Below are 20,174 nucleotides of genomic sequence, written 5' to 3'. Positions count from 1 at the left end.
ATGGCCAGGCAGAGACAGAGCTGCCAGGCAGCTGAGGAAAGCCTGCAGGAAAGCCGCTAGTGGGCGTTTAAGCAGGGAATGCCTCTCCTCTCTTAACCTCCGGAATAGCGACAATCATTGTCAGCAATTTTGGTGGGTTATAGCGTGGCGGTGAGGGGGACAAAGAGGCATGTCCTGCAGCAGGAAACATGCCTCTCTCATCTGCACCCCGCCGCACCGCCTTGAGTACTCTTTCAGAAAGCCCCAGGTAAGTATGTGGAACCTGAGACGCTTCTCGTCTCAGGTTCCCTTTTAAACTTGGGTTTCAACTTTCCAAAATTCCCACCCAGAATGAATGAGTACCATCTAAATATAGAAGCAGTAACCTGAAATATAGGTACATGTTACGAGATCATTAGCAGTTTACAGGTTCCTAATTCGGAGAAACTAAACTAGCTTTTGTAAGTTACTTCAGTGCTGTGTGCAACACTTTTTTTTGTTTGTTTTTTTTGTTCTATACAAGGCCCAGTGTGGACCCCCACAAAGCTCTGTTCATGTAGGATGCAAGCATATGGTTCACCATTTTTCTATTAACGTTTCGTGTAAGAGTTGGACCGTAATACATTTTATTTTTTTATATTAAAAATAGTTTAAGATGCGTTACAAAGCAAGACATTTGGAATACTGCACGCCAGTGACACGAATGACCATACTCAATGAGTTAGACAAGTTATGACATGGTAAAAACAAGTGTAGTAGCAGTAGTGTGTCATACATAAGTACGTATCCATTAATAAACCCAACATTTAACAATGAAAAATGGGGTCTAAGGAAGAGCTGGTTTCAAATAGCTGAGTGGTTCAATTCAGGATCAGAAAATAATTTGAACTTGTAACCTAGAGCATGGATAAAAATAGCTAGGTACTATCCCAGTGGGTAACCAACAGGTCCACGGTATAGATACTCACCAAATATACCTAAAGGATTTCCAATTATCCCAGATCACGTCCTGCTTAATAATGTTCTCTGTACTAAGATAAGACCTGGTCTGTAAGCATAATTAAATCAAGTCGCTGCTTGACCAGGGATATATCAAGAGTAGGGGATTTCCAATGGAAAGCTATATACCATTGTGCAGCCAGGAGCATGTATCTATATTAAAGGACAACTGTAGTGATAAGACTATGGAGGCTGCCATTTCCTTTTAACCAATTCCAGTTGCCTGCCAGCCCTGCTGGTCTGTTTGGCTGCAGAAGTGGCTGCTCTCTGCCCAGCGTTTCAGAGGTGCAAGTGTCGGAATGGATGTGTTGCAAGCCTCACTATGGAGCACTTCCTCATTGCTCCATAGCGAGGCTTGCAACGTGTCCATTCAGACGCTTGCACCTCTGAAACGCTGGGCGGAGAGCGGCATTGTGGGTAATTAACCCTGCCGCATGTAGCCACTCATCTGCTGCAATTAGAGCTCATTTGAATCACGAGTGACCACAGTGGTTACTCGTGATTAATCCGTGGAGAGCAAGGCTACTGGGCATTCCCAAAAAAAAGTGTAAAAGGGTCGCCTCCATGCCACAGGTACGGAAACAATCAGGAAACTGATGGGTAAAATTTGTGCAACTTAGCTGTAGTATAATACCACCGAAAGAGCAATTTCACTGCCGTATCCTTTATAATGTTAGATATTGACAACTTTGGAGAGAGGTTTCCAGGAGGAGGAGCAATCCGAATGTGATAATTGGAGACCCAGATCCCGCTCCCAGGCCTGCATATACTGCATACTGGTTTTTGCAGTTGCCAAGCAAAAGGGCATATAAAAAGGATAGAAGGCCCTTATGTCTGGCAAATCCAAAGTAAAGAGATTCAAATGTTTTGAGCTCCAGGGTGGAAGAGGAAGAAAATTGGGAGCAAAATTTAAAAAAAAAAATGCCTAATCTAACAATGGAAAGTTTCTTGAGAAGGAGCACACAACCAGAATCTAGAAGCCGAGGTTAGGCCCCACTCAGTCCACCAGGAGAACTCCTGTGGGCTTTGAAAGGTGAAGGAAAACCTGGGATTTCCCAAATAGGAAAGCCTGGGAGAAGAAATCCATATATACTGCAGGGCAATAGAAACCCATAGTTTGGCCGCAGATGATACTATCCTGTTTCTTTGAGATAAAGCCTGAATTTCCGACCAGTAACCACTGTAATGAATGAGGGTAAATGAAATGGGAGAATAGAAACGTATTCGAACTGCAACCAAGGCAGAGGAGAAGACCCAATGCCCCAGTCCAGAATCTGCCCCAACTTTGCTAAGTAATAGTGCCATAGACTAGGGAGGCCTATTTCTCCTTGTAAAGGATGTTTGTATAAGATTTGTGCTCCAACCCTGGCTGGTTTATTATCACAAATAAACTTATAAGGTACTGCATGCCCGTAAGGGAGCGTTTTGGAAGGGTGATGGGTAGCATGCGAAATAAATATAAGAACTTGGGAAGGAAAATCATTTTACAACCTACCAAGCCACAAAACCTTGCACGAGGACCACCCTTTAAGCATTTGGGACATAATACAAAAAGTAGAAGGGAAGTTAACCTCGTACAGGTCCTGATACTTACAGGTAAGGTATACACCAAGGTATTTAAATTTAGATTTGCACCAAACAAAATCAAAATTGGCTTCCAGAAGTTTGTATGAGAAAGGAGGTGGACTGGGAAGGCAGTTGACTTACAGGAATAACCGTAATGCATTTTATTTGCATTGTAGAAAGTTGACCGGAGTATCCAAACAGTTATGACTTGCCTGTATCCTGGCGATGGAAGAATCCAGAATACATTTATGCACGATGGCTTCATGAAGGTAAGTGATCTTATTGTACTGCACACCATTTTATATTGGCACTTACGAATGTCATGTCGCTGACTCCTTCAGACCTGCATCTGCAGGTCAGTGGATTAGAGGTTGGTAAAACCATGAGACAGGTAATGAGTGCTGAGCAGCACCTGGTAATTTGGCCACCACTATAGATCGCGTTGTGAATTACGGCTAAAGCAGTGCCTAGTGTATAATTTGGGCACTGGAGATAACTGGAGCCCAGATTTACAAGGGACGGCTAGTGTTAGGGTTTACGGTAAGGCTTGGTTTAGGAGTAGCTTTGGGTGGATTAACCTCTTGAGGACTGCAGGGCTAAACCCCCCTAGTGACTAGGCCATTTTTAGTCAAATTGGCCACTGCAGCTTTAAGGCCAAGCTGCAGGGCCGCACAACATAGCACACAAGTGATTTCCCCCCCCCCCCCCCCCCCTTTTCTCCCCACCAACAGGGGTCTCTTTTGGTGGGGTCTGATCGCTCCCCCCCATGTTTATTTTTTTATCATTATTATTGTTGGTGCTTTTAAATAATAATAAAAAAACACTTTCTTTAAATGTTCTCCCTCCCCCCAGCCAGCCAATCATAGCGATCAGCTCTCATAGGCTTTACCCTATGAGAGCCGATCGCTCTCTTGTCCCCCAGGGGGACAGCAGTGTCACACGGCTGTCCCCAGTGCAGCACTGCTGCTGATCGCAGCGCTGCACCATGTAAATAGACGGCGAATAGACGGAAGCCCCGCCCCCAAGCAGGAGATGCGCGCGATCTCCTGCAAAACCGAGCCCCAGGACTTTACGCCAATTGGCGTTAGGCAGTCCTGGGGTTGCGGCCGCGCCCATCTGCGTGACACGGTCTGCAAAAGGTTAAAGTGAGGAGGTAGCCTTACCTAGAATATTGGCAGTATTGCAGATATTACACGATCATCTTCACTAGGCTTTGTGATTCACAACCGCTTTGTGATTATGAACTCATGGTACACAATGCAAATTCAGATGGCACTAGTCCGTTTCAGACCTCAGCAGGTCAAGCTTTATACAGCTTTTAGGCATTGGAATATGGTATTCTTGCAAATGTATATTGTTCAGGGTATGAATCTTAAAAGTCCTAGGAATGAGGAAGACTCCTTCCTGCAAAGGTAGACTCCAGAAAAGGACTAGTGGCATCGCCATTGTACATGATTTTTATCTATATTGGAATAAAACCACATATTTTGCTTCCTTGAAAATGAGAGCATGGAACTTTTTGGGTGCATGTTAAAGTTTACCTGTTTAGAACTGAACTTTTTTCTTTCCTTCTGTCTGGATATTCACTTTAAAGAATTTCATTTTCATCCACAGAATCCTAACTATAGGTACTAGCAAGCAAGTCACTGTATCTAGTCAGCTCGATGGCAGTTCTGCCTCTGACATGTTGGCACACCCACTACCTAGAGCCTAAAGTTTGTTAGTACTGTAGTTGGCAAATTTTTTTATGATCAGTCTTTGTTTAAAATGTTTCTTACCAAACATGATCTCCCATTATTGATCAGAAAGTACACCACCAGCTCATCACCCATCCTATGGAGTATGGTCACCAACAGTAGACCCCTTTTGCAGATTCAGGTTGATAAAATTCTGCTTAGTCTTCAATTTTTACTGGTCCTTGACACTGGCGTCTCTTCCTGTCTGCTGGCTTACCCTAAGCCCACAGGAAGAATTACTGGTAATGCTCAGCAGTGTAGTCAGTCAAGTGTAAAAATACTATTCCTGACTGATGTCTCCCTCCCCTTTCCCTACTTTCTCTTCTTCACATGAATCAGTAGTTAATGAATAAAACCTTATAGGCTTGTTTTGCTACTTTATCTTTGCTCTGATGTTGGTATTGGTGAGCGAATAAAAGCTTCATCTGGTTATTAGATACAGTGCTTTGTCTTGCATAAAATTACTATCTAAGATGAATGCATAGAGAGATGATATGAGCATTGCAAGAGAACTTGAAACGACAAAAAGAAAGCATTGATATGTACTTGGGGCTTCCTTTAGGCCGTGGGCTTCCTTGCTGTCCACCCGTCCCGCTTTGATCCTCCACCAGCCATCCCGATAAATCCTCTTACCCTCAATGGCACTGTACTGCGCAGTACATTAGTGTACTGGTTATGGGCTCTGCCTTTGACATGGGAGACCAGGGTTTGAATCCTGGCTAGGGTATGGTAATAGGGTACCTATTCAGTAAGAAGTCTTTGGGTAAGGCTTCCTAACACTGCAGGGTGGCCCCTTGAGCGCACCTTAGTGGCTGCAGCTCTTGAGCACTTTGAGTCCAACAGGATAAAAGTGCTAAACAAATGTTAGGATTATTATTGCGTTGAACAAATTTACTGGGACAGCAAGCAGAGGATCGCCAAGGCGGTGAGGGAGCCCATGACCTGAAGTGGGCTGGAGGAAGCCCCAGGTAAGTTTAAATGCTTTGCTTTTGTTCTTCTCAGGTACACTTGAAGCACATCTTTGATGCAGAACTTTTATTCAGAAAACATTGCTTTTTTTAAAAAGACATTGGGGACTTCAGCCAAGAGGGCCTGCTTTTGGTTATGTTAACTTAAAATTGTATCTGATCACCATTGGTGAGAGGCGTACAGTTCAGTAATTTCTAATATTTACACTTTTTTTTTTTCTTTCACCATTCAAGGAAAGGAGAGTACACCACTTCAAGAGAAGGTCCATGTTTAGGCCAATCCCTGAAAACGCCGGCATTTGAATTTTTTTTCCTCTATGCTTTTGATTGGTCACCAAACGAGGAAGCACGTTCATTGTTTTAAAGGTTTCTGTTTTAAAGTGTTCCAGAGATCACCATAAGGAAAGATTTGATACTTACCTGGGGCTTCCTTCGGCCCCATAAGCTCGTCTGAGTCCCACGCTGTCCACCTGCAGTCTGCCGTCCAGCTGCGATTAGCATCCGCAGAAGACCGACTGGACGCGACTGAGCTGTTACTGGGGCTGATCACAGCCAGGGACTCAGACGAGCTTATGGGGCTGGGGAAAGCTCTGGATACGTATCAAATCTTTCCTTATGTAGATCTCTGGTTTACTTTAAGCACTTATGTTTTAAAGGTTTTCAGTTTAGTGTGTTTTTTTTTTTAGGAAATGTTTTTCAATGTTTGCACCTTAGTAGATTGGTAGAAGATAAGATAATATTGTATACCATGTTCCGTTTTGATACTCAGTTTCACATTCCTGATTGCAAGAGGCCAAATTCTTTCTTACCATCATTGGAGTTGTTCTTTGGGTGTCTTCACGTTTCACATATTTGTGTATGATGCCTCATCATATTTTACATCTTTGTGTTAAGATTTTCACTTGGAATGTTATAAATGTTCACAGTATGTTTGTTCACAAGGTCCCCACGGGATGGGAGTCTGAAGTCTCATTAGTTTGAGGCGTTCCTAGTTCAAAAACCTTTGTGTTAATATTTTCACTTGGAATGTTATAAACGTTCACAGTATGTTTGTTCACAAGGTCCCCACAGGATGGGAGTCTGAAGTCTCATTAGTTTCTGAGGTGTTCCTAGTTCAAAAACAAACCACATTCTATATAGATTTGTTCAAGTGTTTCCATAGTTTGTGTTATCACAGAGTGCTGCAGCTATTTGTTTAGGGTCCCAAAATTATGAAAAAGTAATTTTTATTTTAATCTAGGCCTCGTTTTGCCACACATGTCCATGCACAGAAAATGTCTTGTATATACTGTCTAAGCACTACACACTGGATTTTTGATGTAGGTATATAGAGCAAATGTCCACCACCATGGGGGCACCCTCGTGTGGAAAAAGTGACCTTCTCTTCAGCATTTGTTTTTGTATTCATCCCCCTAAAAGGTGTGGGTTTTACATCTCCTATGGAGAGATTATAAAGGCTTCCTTCTTTCAATTGATACTCAAAGGAACAGAGGCACCAGGAGAATAAAATATACTATAACTTTTAAAATTAAGGGGAGGTAGTGGTGGACTTTCCTACTCCGAATGGACACAAAACAAAGGTACTTACATTTAACAGAAAGGTTTGATTTACTTCACGATTTGCAACGCGTTTTGCAGGAATAACCCTCCATCAGGCAGCCGGGAGTAAACATCAATAACCGTCCGGGTCTTTGCCAAGCGCCTCTAACACAGACGCATGGAAAAGACCTGGACAGCTAAAAGCTTTAGTATATTTTATTCTACTGGCGTCTGTTACTTTTAAGTAGTGTTTAATCCACCCCTGGTGGAGGGGCGATACCCCTTTCTTCTTCTGATCTACAGAGAGCAACTAATTAACCAAGTGGGAACAGGTGTAATCTTCCCACCTGCATAAACAGTGGTTGCCTGAGTGGTAACACTCGTTTGAGTATAAATACTTTTCCATTTTCCGACCCCTTTACAATACATAATTCACTATTGGGCTCTGTGTGTGTGTCTTGTTTGTTTCGTTACAAGTCCTTTCAATTTAGGTACAGTTCTGCGGCCACCACCATGGTATCAGCATACCCTCCAGAACGTGCTTGTCCACTGCCAACTCCAACAATGGAGCAATTCCTGGAGAAGCAACAGCACCTTCCTTGAGGTATTCCAATACAAATCATCCATAGGACAAGGAAGAAAAGTTTGGCTCTGGAGTTTCAATGATAGCAGCAGCAAGTGATCCAAGATGCAACTGTGCAATGTAGCAGTAATGAAAATCATGAATTGCTTCAAAGTGCATTGCGTGTAACAAGAGAATACATACTCAATAGTCCATGCCTTGAGTGGGTGTTGAGGAGGGGCCTGTGGGCGCCAGAGGGTGCTCGTCCTAACGACCATTTCGCAGGGTGTATGCCAAGCTTCTTCCAAGGCCTGCTGCACACTCAATGCACTTTGATGCAATTCATATTGTTTTGTATTACTGCTACATTGCACAGTCGCATCTTGGATCACTTGCTGCTCCTATCATTAAAACTATAGTGTCAGACTTTTCTTCTTTGTCCTATGGGTGATTTGTACAAGACTTTACCCTTTAGTCCTGAGCACATTGGGTGAATACACTGGCAACACAACCTAGTAAGAGTGCCTGCCAGCTACTTTTGATACTACGGTATGCCGATACAATGGTGGTGGCTGTGCAATTGTGTATGAAAAGGAGTCTGTTACACAGGAAGGGAGAAGTCTTTATAATTCAGCATGTAACGCTACACGGTTGAAGGTAGTAAGCTATTTGTTTCCCAATTGGAATGCTATGATCTAAATAGTGAACTTGTCTAACTCTTGAACGTTTTAACTGCTAGAACTGAGACTAAACCGGTTTATTGTGGTGTCATCGTTGTTTTGATTGGTTGCAAAGTGGATTTAATAAGCTATACTGTAATCAAGCAATTGTTAGACCTGTGCGTTTTTAATTGATTGTGACAGAAAATGCTATGCCTCTAATTAAATTTGACTTGTGTTTTCTGCAGTATAAAATTTTTATCTGAAAGGGTGCTTGATCATGGTGCCCCCGACATGACTGTTCCAAGTACTATCCAGTAGGAAACTAAATTCTTCCCTACAGCTGTGGGTGCTTTTCCAAGGCTGCAGCTAATTCTATAAACTGCTAGTGGTGAAATGTAAAATCTGGCTTGGCAGTTTGAGTTCAGACTCCCATGCTGTTTGGTGCAAGATAAGCCAGTGCTCTTAACTGTATTCAGGGTGAGGAAGACAAGTGATTTTAGAATAAAAATCTTTTTAGGTTAGCTAACGTGAAAATTTCTTACCTGTATGTCTTCTGTAATACATTTGTCAAGATCTCCCTGAAATGTGTCAGGTATGTCTAGGGCACTTTTATGAAACTGGAAAGACTGATTCTTATTTATAACAAACTTTTTGTATACAAGAATTTATTAAAATAAGAACTTGAAGAGACTTGTGTTGCTGTGTAATTGATTAATGGACTAAAAATGTATGTAAGATGTCTGCTTGAATACAGATGTTGTAACACCTGTGCTAGCCAAAAGGGATAGAATATGAAGGACCTGCTCCTACTGATAGTGGTGACAAGCCGTGGATACAGCTTAGAACCATTGTATCCTGTGGAAGACTATGGAGCTCTGCAGCACCAATCTGTAATGGGTCTAGATGTTTCCACCATATTGCACTGCAGGGGTGTAGACTGCACTGTTTGGTGTGAAAGGTCCCTAATAGGTGCTCAAGTCCAAAATGTAATGGTGGGGCTCTGCTTCCAACAAAGAACGCCTTCCAGTCCGTAAGTTAGTGGATTTGCTCTGTTAAAGTCAGGGCTGTGACGTCTGTACAAAAGTATTCCGACTTCAACTCCTCAGTTTATGAAACTTCCGACTCCAGGTACCCAAAATTCTCTGGCTTTTTTACTTCGACTCCGTAGTTTACTTTTTACAAAGGCTATGGATTTGGTTTAAAAATCATCCGACTCCTCCTCTTTTTATTGATCCCTCCGACTCCAGGTACCCAAAATTGCTCAGACTCCACAGCCCTGGTTGAAGTTCTCTGTACCATTCCTACAGAATAGATTAAAAAATCACTCAAGTTTTCATTCTTACTATAGAAAGCAGTGTAAACAATGTTCACAGGTGTTGCACTCCTCCTATTGAATATGTCCTTAGACCTCAGTGTTCTCCCCAGAAATTTTTTCCAGGCGGGTGGCATGAAAAAGTAGCCGGGTGGGGTGCAGCAGGGGTAATGCAGGGCCGTGTACGCTCTGCTTACAGCATAGGAGAAGGAGGAAACAAGCCGATGTCAGCCGGGTGCTTACCAAAATTAGCCAGATGGAGGCCTGGGGAAAACACTAAACCTCCATTAGACTCTTGCTTTAAGATATGCACCATCTGTCTTAAAGTGAACCTGCCAAGTCAAAACCAGGAAAAACTGTTTTTTGGTTGTTTTCAATGTGCTATTACAGTGCTTTTTTGTTTGCTTAAAAAAAGGCTTTATTTGCAGTACACAAATCCGGTTCACAGTGCAGGTGAAATAGACATCATATTTTTCACACATGTCCAGAGCTAGACAGTTACACGTATTGGGCATCATTAATGGTACCGATTAACCACTATTTTTCCGTCAATGTTTTGGGGGTTGAGTCCTCTACCAATCATCTGGTAAAGTGTTCCGTGTTATTTGTGGACCCCATTGTTGTGGAACCACAAGGCTCAGCATGTCCTACAGATCAGATTAGACTGAGAAACTGCAAACTCGCACATAGCTATGAGCTGTTTTTTTTATTTATTTTTTTGAGAAAATGCAAAGCTCAGCATGGTTTGAAAGGACATGCTGGCCTCTTTAGATTCCTGAGGTTTATTAGTGTATCCTAAGGGTTAAAAAAAGAGGTGGGAATAAACGTCAGGACAAAGCTTTGTGTGCAAGCTGACCTAAGGTCGCAGCTTTTTTTGCCTGTCAGATCAGATGGCTTTTACCCTTCAGTGCTGCTGTGTCTGTTCTCTGGGCAGCCAAGAAATCCTGCTCTCTGCAGCAAGTAGATATCTGCTCCGTGCGTCTGACACCCAGGGAGGAAGTGAGTGATTGCCTACACTCCCCTCCTCAGTCATATAGAAGTGCCGTAATTCACAGAGATAGCCAAGTTAGTACGGCAAGAAATTACGTGTACAACTTCGGTGGGGAGGGAGAGAGACAAGTGACGTAACTGTGATGCGGAAAGGAGGCACTGAATACCCGGATTACAAAGCCATTAGCCAAACGGACTGTAGTTTGGCCAGCCCTAGAGCGGCCGACAAGATGCCCTGTGAGTAGGGTGTGGGCAAAACAGGATTCACAATGGTATAGGGGTACAATGGCATCAGATAAAAGCAACAGCTTAGTGACAATGGGTTAGTGAAGCAGAAACAGCAGTTCAATAGTGCAACAGTAACAAATAGTTTGTTCCTCTGTCCACCCGTGAAGAGACTCTGCCCCTTAATGCACTGGGTGAGAGAGAGACAACACTGCTGTACAATTCTTAACAATCAAACAGGCAAATAGTTATATGCAATTCACACAAATAGCATAGGAGGTGCAACTAGCTACTGCACTTAGCTAAAACATTTTAAACCCTGACTAACCACTGGCCAGTGGTGAAACTGCTATAAAGTCTGCTAGCGATGGGGCCCATTTGAGTTAAAGTTGGAGCGCTCAACCTTCAGGGGAAGGTATTTGTAATCCACATGGCACAACCAGCTCTCCAAAGGACTCTGCGATGAAAGGGCGGGCCCCTTCTCGCTCGCCAGGCGAAGGCACAATTAAACCCAAAGTACTGTGGCCACATGCCTCTCACCCGTCTCGTCGCTGCAGCAAGCAACACTCAGGAATGGCTTGTCCTCTGGGCTGGGTGAGACGAGTATTCCTGTCTGGTCGCTTGCGGCTTGTTTCGGATCCAACTATCAGCCCTCCTGCTATCCTGGCTTCATCGCATCAATTGAAGCCTGATTTTACTCCTCTGTTTGCCCATGGCCCTTTCCTCTGGAACACACGCCGATCCTTTACGCAGAAGCTGGGACAGACACACGTGTCTCTCCAGCATTCCTCCTTTTGTCCTCCCCCTCTCCCCTTTGTTCTCTCTTCCTCTTGTCCTTCCCCCATCACCCCTCTCTGTCCACTTCCTTTAGCTCTGAAAGGGGTCAGGTTGCCATCATGTGGTGGGTATAAATATTGCAGTCTCAATCCACTGATGTTACATGGTACGTTCTGTGACCTCCACCTCCCGTGCAACGCACCTCCACTTAGTGCAGCACACTTATATGGTAAATATTGCACTCACCAGATGGGGTAGCTGCTCAATTACAAACAGCAATATACGCCTGCTTTATATAGAGACACGATCAACCTCGTTCTTCCTTGGCTGCAGTGGCTTCTAATCCTGGTCTTGCCTTTACCTCAGATGCATGGGAAGAAATGACACAACATGGTGCAGTATCTCTATAACGTTCTACACCTCCACCGCCTTCCTGTGCTGGCACAGCACTCGTGCACCTCAACCTAGTGTAGCACACTTGTATGAACAATATTGCGCTCACCAGATGGGGTAGCTGTTCAGTTACAAACAGCAATATTCACTTGCTTTATATAGCCACATGATCACGCACGTTATGCCTTGGCTGCAGTAGCTTCTGATCCTGGTCCTGCCTTTGCCTCATATGCATGGGTAGAAATAACACAGCATAGTGCAGTATCTCTAACTTTGTGCACCTTCCTGTGCTGGCACAGCATTCTTTCACCTCACCTTGTTTGTGAATCCACTGATAAATCAAAGCGCTCACCAAACTGAAATGCTGCCCATTCACAAACAGCTGAAGCGTTTTTGTAAATCTTCTAAGTATGCCGATCACCAACTTGCCAATTTCATGCTCCTTTAACCACTTTGTCCTCCTTGACATACAAAAACTTCAAGGACATGCGCGCTCCCGCGGCCGATCGTGAACGTGCACTCCCGGCCGCGAATTCCGTAGCCCAGGAATCAATGAATCGGGCTATGGTGCCCGATCACTGATTCCTCTCCCCCGCAGAAAAAAAGCGACCGCTTCTCTCGGAAGCTTCGCTTTTTATGAGTCTATGTCCCTCTAAGTGTACACTGTACTCTTAGAGTGACGTCATGTAAAAAAACCTCAAGTTTGCCATCTTGTGGCCAAAGAGTAAAACTACATCTAAAAGTAAAAAAAACACTACACAAATGTTTCCCTCAATAAAACACTATTTACTTGCCACCCTCCAAAAAATACACACATAAAATGTTTAATCAAAAAAACCAAAAACATTACAATAAAAAACACATATTTACCTAAGGGTCTAAACTATTTAAATATCTATGTAAAGATGAAATATTTCTATATATTTTTTTTTTTTTTTATAAGCTTGTAAATAGTGATGGATGCAAAACGGGAAAAATGCTTTTATTTCCAAATAAAATATTATCGCCATAGATTGTGATAGGGACATAATTTAAACTGAAATAACCGTGACAAATGGGCAATTACAATACATGGGTTTTAATTATGGAGGCATGTATTATTTTAAAACTATAATGGCCGAAAACTGAGAAATGAATTTTTTCAGTTTTTTCTTATTCTTACTGTCAAATGCATTTACAGTAAGGTAGCTCTTAGCAAAATGTACCACCCAAAGAAAGCTTAATTGGTGGCGGAAAAAACAAGATATAGATCAGTTCATTGTGATCAGTTCATTGTGATAAGTAGTGGTAAAGTTGTAGGCGAATGAATGGGAGGTGAACATTGCTCGGATGCATAAAGTGAAAACGACTGAGAGCTTAAGTGGTCAAAAACTAAACCGATACTTCCATTGTGCAGTAAAACTTTAATATTCAGTAAAAAAGTAGAAATACACTCACATCTTCCAAGTGCATAAAAGCATGTAACAGATTGATCCAGCGTCCTGGATACAGCTAGCATGCGCCTACGTATAGCAATACAAATACTAGTAAAAACCAGATAGTTTTGTTCCACCCCAAAGTCAATTATTATACAACATCCAAAACAATCACGGGGCTTTTAATGAACAGATAGTCTTAATTTCTCTCAGTACAATTTTCTTCCATATACAAGACAGACATGCGGGTTATTTTCGGATTTTCAAATTGCAAAAACCGATTGCCTGACACGTGTTTCACGGCCAAAAGCCGCTTCCTCAGAGGCACACAGTACACATATACATCAGTAGTGGACCCTCAAACATAAGTCCGCAATCTGTCAAAAGACTAAAGTGCCCATTCAGCGACGATCATGGACGCCAGCATGCATCCATGAATGGCAAACAACTTTGCTATTGTTGTTTGCTATTCATGGATGCATGCTGGCGTCCATGATCGTCGCTGAATGGGCACTTTAGTCTTTTGACAGATTGCGGACTTATGTTTGAGGGTCCACTACTGATGTATATGTGTACTGTGTGCCTCTGAGGAAGCGGCTTTTGGCCGTGAAACACGTGTCAGGCAATCGGTTTTTGCAATTTGGAAATCCGAAAATAACCTGCATGTCTGTCTTGTATATGGAAGAAAATTTTACTGAGAGAAATTAAGACTATCTGTTCATTAAAAGCACCGTGATTGTTTTGGATGTTGTATAATAATGCTTCTCCGTATGCCGTCCAGGAGCATGCTAGATGTGTCCAGGACGCTGGATTAATCTGTTAGACGCTTTTATTTACTTGGAATAGGTGAGTGTATTTCTACATTTTTGTGCCCCTCAAATTTTATAAGTAGCCTGAACTCACAGCTACCCCCACTATAAGTAGCCCTGCAGTAGTTGATTTAAACACCCTTCTGTAATAGAGACATCTCCCCAGTATAGGTAGCCACAATAGGCGCCATCTTACCAATGCCCCCCCCCCCCCCAGTATAGGTGACCAGAAGGGCCCACCTCTCCAGGCTCCACTGGCTATTTCCCTTCTCAAGATATCCCCACCTCTGTGATTAGTGTACTCCCTCATCATGTGACTGGAAAAGGTGCTGTAGTCTCTAGACGCCTGAGGACAATAGATAGTGGGTGGAGCCTGGAGAGGTGAGTCACTGCTCTCTTATGCTCTGCTGTTACTCTGCACTTTAAGGGGCCCACTGCTGATCTACATGAGGCCTGCCATGGAACCCCTGTAACATTCACTGACTGGGCCTACCATGGCCACAGGCTCCATAGCAGGTTCTATGGTGATCCCTATGCTTTGTGTAGGGCAGTGATGGCTAACCTTGGCACGCCAGCTGTGGTGGAACTAAAAGTCCCATGAGGCAGTGCAATACTCTGACCGCTCTAAGCATAACTCGAGGAGGCAGAGGCATGATGGGATTTGTAGTTTTGTCACAGCTGGAGTGTCAAGGTTAGCCATCACTGGTGTATAGTTATTGAGAAACTGGTTATGACACATGAAATATAACTGTAATATAAACTTGACCTACATCATAGTTAATTGGAACAATGTTAATTGATTTCAACAGCATTTGAACCCGCCCCCAAATTATCTTTTAAAGTGGACCTAAACTCTCACAGAAGATAAGGAAAATGCATGTCACTGTGTATTTAGAGAGATTAGCCTGTCTACAGGTCACAATCGCACCATGTGCTATACGGGGAGTGGATTTGGTTATTTATACACTAGGTGGCATTGATGGGGGTTTCAACTCATTTATTTCTTGTCATGAAACTGCTGCGCACCAAATTGACTACTACAGCACGACAGCTTGCAGCATGTCTTAGTCAGGACGAGACGTATGGCCACCTTAAGTTTTAACCACTTTAACCCCAGCGGTACGGGTTTCTCCGTCCCTTTTTCCACCCTCGTATACCTTGCCTGGTGCAAATGTGGATGGCAGTATATAGGTAGGACTACCCGAACCCTCAAGGAAAAGATAGGGGAGCATGTTCGTAACATCACTAAGGGATATCCTAATCATGGGGTATCAGCCCACTTTGGTAGTCACCATAACTGCAACCCCAAGGAGTTGTCTTTTTGTGCACTCCAAAAGATCATACCTGATTGGAGGGGGTGTAATAGGCTCAAAAGGGTCTCGCAGGAAGAGACCAGGTGGATCCACAGGATGGGTACACTTAGACCAGATGGCCTATACATAGATATTGACTTGGTCTGCTTCCTAGGTGATTAGGAGTGTGATGTGTGCGCATGCACTCCGAACCCGGATGGGGCCCAAGCTGGGCCGGATCCGGGGGGTGTAGTGGTGTGTGTTTGCATACACTTCGATCCTGGAGGGTGTACCAATATCGATGTTTATTGTAGGGCCTAGATAGAGAATCAGTAAGGCGCTAATGTGTGCCAGTAGGGGATAATGTATTGAGTGTAAAGTCCTATTGTTGTTGTGGTGTGTGGGTATTTATTTCTGCTTTCCTACTGATTTGATCTTTCTGAGTGGGATATAGATGTTGAAGGGATAGATAAGGTTGGGGATTCTAAGTATGGGGTAGTGTATTATAAAAACTTTTCGTGGTAAGGTGAACAGGAATGGATCACCACACATTTCATTATATAACTGTTTTCTGATTAATTCAATGGTTAATGAATATGTAAGCGTGTATCATGTACGCGTCTGAGTGGAACTACACTGAACTGTTAGGTGTGGACTGGTGTATACTCTGCCCCTTATACCTTCTTTTATGAATTTTAAATGTATTTTTAATTTAGTTATATACTTCAATTAGTTGTAATGTCCATATATTGGTTCCCTAGACCTACTTGTAGTAATAAAACATAGTGCAATATTTAAATTGAACACTAGATGGCAGGCTTGCAGGCTCTGGGAGCAATGAAGGGAGCATGCGCGTTGGACGCATTTTTCCCATAAGAATCCCCGCAGTACGCATCAGGCTCCATGCCCCTGATGAGTCACTGTGTGACGAAATCGATAGGGCGGAGCCTAATGCGGAAGCAGGATTAGTGCAGTACGGAGTGGCGTGGAGGCGGCGAGGTGGAACACGGAAGGGAATCCTCTACATGCCAAGCGCGCGGTGGTGGGAGTGAGCCCGACGGGATTGAAGCCTGCCAGCCTTGGCCACCTATACGGGGGAGAGCCGGTTTAAAAAACTCTGAGCGATTTTAATCTGCTGGAGCATGTGAGTGCAATTGGATTTTTTTAAGCGGTAATACACTATGTGGAGTTTTTTTTTTGAGGTGACTAAGATAGAATTCCCCTGGGGACAAGCCTACTTTTGCTTTGATCTGAGAGGTGGGGGACGACCCGGGAACTGTCCTAAGGCTCTTACTGACCTGTGTGGTCAGTGGATGCAGTGAGTGGCACACAAAGGGTGCTGGTGGTGGTGATTTCCTGTGTTATGAAACATATCTGCTGGAGTTTTAAATAAGATTGAAGAGGCCTGGGATTGACAGTGGACTTTTAAGGAATTTGAGGGACTTCATTTATGTGATGCTTATCTTGAGATATATGTGGTTATTCATGTGTATTTGCATAGTGAAATATGTGATTTATGTGTATTTGCACCATGAGCTTCTTCTTCTACGAGAAGCAGCGATCATTGTGAGTAAAAGTGTCCCAGCCTCTTAACCCTTCCTGCAAGAATAATTCCTGTACGCTTGCAGGACGCATAAATCAAGTTATTGTGGCCAAATAGTAAAACTACACCCTAAAGCATTTTTCATATACAAATACATTACTTTTACACTAACAATTATTTCATTACCTCCTACACTCCCCAATAATTTTTTTTGTAATTAAAAAAAAATTACAATTAAAAAAAATACATATTTACCTTAGGGACTGAACTTTTTAAATATTTGTCAAGAGGGTATAACACTGTTACTTTATAAACTATGGGCTTGTAATTAGGGATGGACGCAAAACTGAAAAAAATGCACCTTTATTTCCAAATAAAATATTGGTGCCAAACATTGTGATAGGGACATAATTTAAACGGTTTTATAACCGGGACAAAAGGGCAAATAAACTTCATGGGTTTGAATTACAGTAGCATGCATTATTTAAAAACTATGGAGGCCGAAAACTGAAAAATCATTTCCCCACATTTTTTTTCCTATTTTCCCATTAACACATTTAGAAGAAAATAATTCTTGACATTATGTCCTACCTAAAGAAAGCCTAATTGGTGGCGAAAAGAACAAGATATAGTTCATTTCATTGTGATAAGTAATGATAGTTATAGATGAATGAATGGAAGGAGCGCTGAAGCGTGAAAATTGCTCTGGTGTTCAAGGGGTAAAACCCCTCAGTTGTGAAGTGGTTAAAGCGGAGTTGCAGTTCACTAATATAAGGAGTTTGTTTTTTTTGCAAACTCATCACAGCAACAATGGGTGAAAGTAGTCACATAACTAGTACCCATGATGCCCTTTTTCCTGTTAAATTAGTCATCACAGCGTTGCTGGTCTTCTCAGGGCAAAGTAAAGGTGGCCATATACTTATAGATTTGCAGCAGATTTGACCATCAAATAGATTTGCCAGATGCCTGTCAAGTCGAATGACAGGAATCTATCTGATGTGTGCCACACTAGGAACAGATTTCCAATAGCTTTCAGAATGAAATCTATTGGAAATCTATCTGAATGCATTATTGGACCATTAGATCCAATGCAAATCTATGGGCCATTGATTTGCTGCCAACAGCAGATCGACCTAGCTCTTCCATCAAAATCTGCCACAAATCGATAGATTTGAAAGAATCAATTTCTGATTGATCGATTCTATAGAATCGATTGATCAAATGATAGCTGAAATCGACCAGTGTATTGGCCCCTTAAAGGGAACCTAAACTGAGGATATGGATTTTTCCTTTTAAAATAATACCAGTTGCCTGACTCTCCTGCTGCTCCTGTGTCTCTAATACTTTCAGCCACAGCCAATCAACAAGCATGCACATCAGGTCCTCTGACCGAAGCCAGACTGGGTTAGCTGCATGCTTGTTCCAGGTCTGTGATTCAGCCACTACTGCAACCAGAGATCTGCAGGACTGCCAGGCAACTAGTATTGTTTAAAAGGAAACATCCATATACCTCTCAGTTTAGGTTCCCTTTAACTTTGTTGCTGGCTGCAGGCAGTAGTAAACATTGCAGTGCTAATTTACTTTTAACAAGGATCCAGGGCACCGAGGACTCCGATTCCAGGAAAGGGCAGGAATCTGGTGTGGCCTCTAGGTTTTAATTTTTTTTTGGAGGATACTGAAGAACTGATTGCAGCCGTCTCAGACACTGCAATTAGAAAAAGATAAGTAAGAAAACTTGTTGGCGCATGACCAGTTGTGTAGTGGTATGGAGGAAAAGAAAGGTCCTGTGTTCCATGTTCACAAAAGCGATTTGATTTTTGAAAGCATGTCAAGATCTTAAGAGGAGACTTTTTGTCTAAGGCAATTAAGAGATTTCCATTTACTGCAATGGAAGTGAGTCTATGGGACAAGTGTTCTAAGTTGGATGCACCTTTTCTGCAGGTCACGGAGGGGGATTAATCTTTTGAGGATCTGGGGGACCTTAAGGACCCTATAGAAAAAGATTGATGCCAAACTGAAAAGGAAACAAGAAAATGGACCAGCACCGCATAAATATGTAAATGAATAAATAAAATACCGTATATTACTCGCCGGTTCTTGCCGCCAGGATTCAGCTTCTGTCGTCTGTTCTCTATGACGTCCTTCAGTGGCACTCGCAATGTGAGGCGCCACTAGAGAGCAACATAGAAATGAGAAGGCTAGAGAAGCTGAAGATGTATCCCGGCGGTGCGAACCGGTGAGTGATTGCGCCGCTGTGCACGACTCGAGATGCTGGGGACACTTGGGGACATATAGTAATGTTGCATACTACTTTGGAGGGGGACATTGCGGGAAAACAACCGCATAGTACCAGAACTATACATCCGCGCTGACTGCTGGACATAGCTGCGGGTAACTACGGCGAGTATTGCTGGCCAATTACTGTATGTAAGCTCATGCCAGGGACACTCGTGGTGAGGACGGAGATGGACAATGTACAGCATCTGTGTATACTATTTAGTGTGGAAAAACAGCCGTGAGTACTGCTTTCACATGCCACTGCACAGTAAGCAATAACCAGCACATGTTGGACAAATACAGACTTGTTTACCGCTCCAGCGAGGGGAGGCACATGCTGAGGACCTTCGGGGGAACCACTGATTAAAGCATGACTCGTGTATAGGCTGAGACCCCCACTTTTGGGACACTTTTTGGGGCCAAAAACTCGGCTTATACACGAGTATATACGGTACCCTACTGCTACCAATAAAGGCATTGGGTATAGTATGGTAAAGGGTAAACCACATAGTACAAAAAAGAGAAAAGTATCATTATACAGCAGCATGCTAACCAAAATATATAATCCAAAAAACTTAAACAAATTACATTACAATTTAAGTAAACGCAATTAAAAAAAATCACTGAAGGGTGATGGGAATGGTGTCTTCAATCAATATGTATGTATTACAAAATCATAGATTCTCCTCATCCAGCATGTAAGAGTGCCATAACAATATATATATGACAGATTACATGTAGTGAACAATAAATGAATTACAAAAACCAGCCATGTGGTTCAGCAAGGTGACGGTGCAAATAAAATTATTCTGCAATGCAAATATAAAGTGTCAAGAACCAGCCCCAAAGGGGTAATAAACGAGGAAAGAAAATGAACAAAATTCAACACAAGGTGTGACGTGCAGAAGCAGCAACTGAAAAGGTAAGGCAGAAACAGAGTGCTCACGTGCAATGAAGGGGATCGCAGAACCACCAAACACGGGGATATTTATCAAGAGTTGAAAAAGCTACATACGCTCCAATCTCTGCAAAAGCGCACTAAGCAGTTCTTTCAAATTTGGAAAAAGTTCATTAATCGAACATTCACACCTGAAGAAATAAGTCTTGATGGGAAATTTTGTATGGACCTT

At 42.7% G+C, this 20,174-nt stretch overlaps 1 protein-coding gene across 3 annotated transcripts in view; it reads left to right on the top strand.

Annotated features, from left to right (window-relative positions):
- Positions 1-8,701, top strand: part of DAZL (deleted in azoospermia like) — a 79,557-nt gene extending 70,856 nt beyond the window's left edge. For all 3 annotated transcript variants that reach the window (XM_068236099.1, XM_068236098.1, XM_068236100.1), the window contains exons 10-11: positions 2,721-2,813; positions 5,483-8,701. In XM_068236099.1, the coding sequence (XP_068092200.1) occupies positions 2,721-2,813; positions 5,483-5,551 (162 nt within the window). In that variant the 3' untranslated portion in view covers positions 5,552-8,701. The remainder of the gene's footprint in view (positions 1-2,720; positions 2,814-5,482) is intronic.
- The last annotated feature ends 11,473 nt before the right edge of the window (positions 8,702-20,174 follow it).

The sequence above is a fragment of the Hyperolius riggenbachi genome, chromosome 5 (assembly GCF_040937935.1).
Source record: "Hyperolius riggenbachi isolate aHypRig1 chromosome 5, aHypRig1.pri, whole genome shotgun sequence".
Taxonomy (NCBI): domain Eukaryota; kingdom Metazoa; phylum Chordata; class Amphibia; order Anura; family Hyperoliidae; genus Hyperolius; species Hyperolius riggenbachi.
Note: the sequence above shows the minus strand (reverse complement) of the source record. Positions and strands in the feature narration are given on the sequence as shown.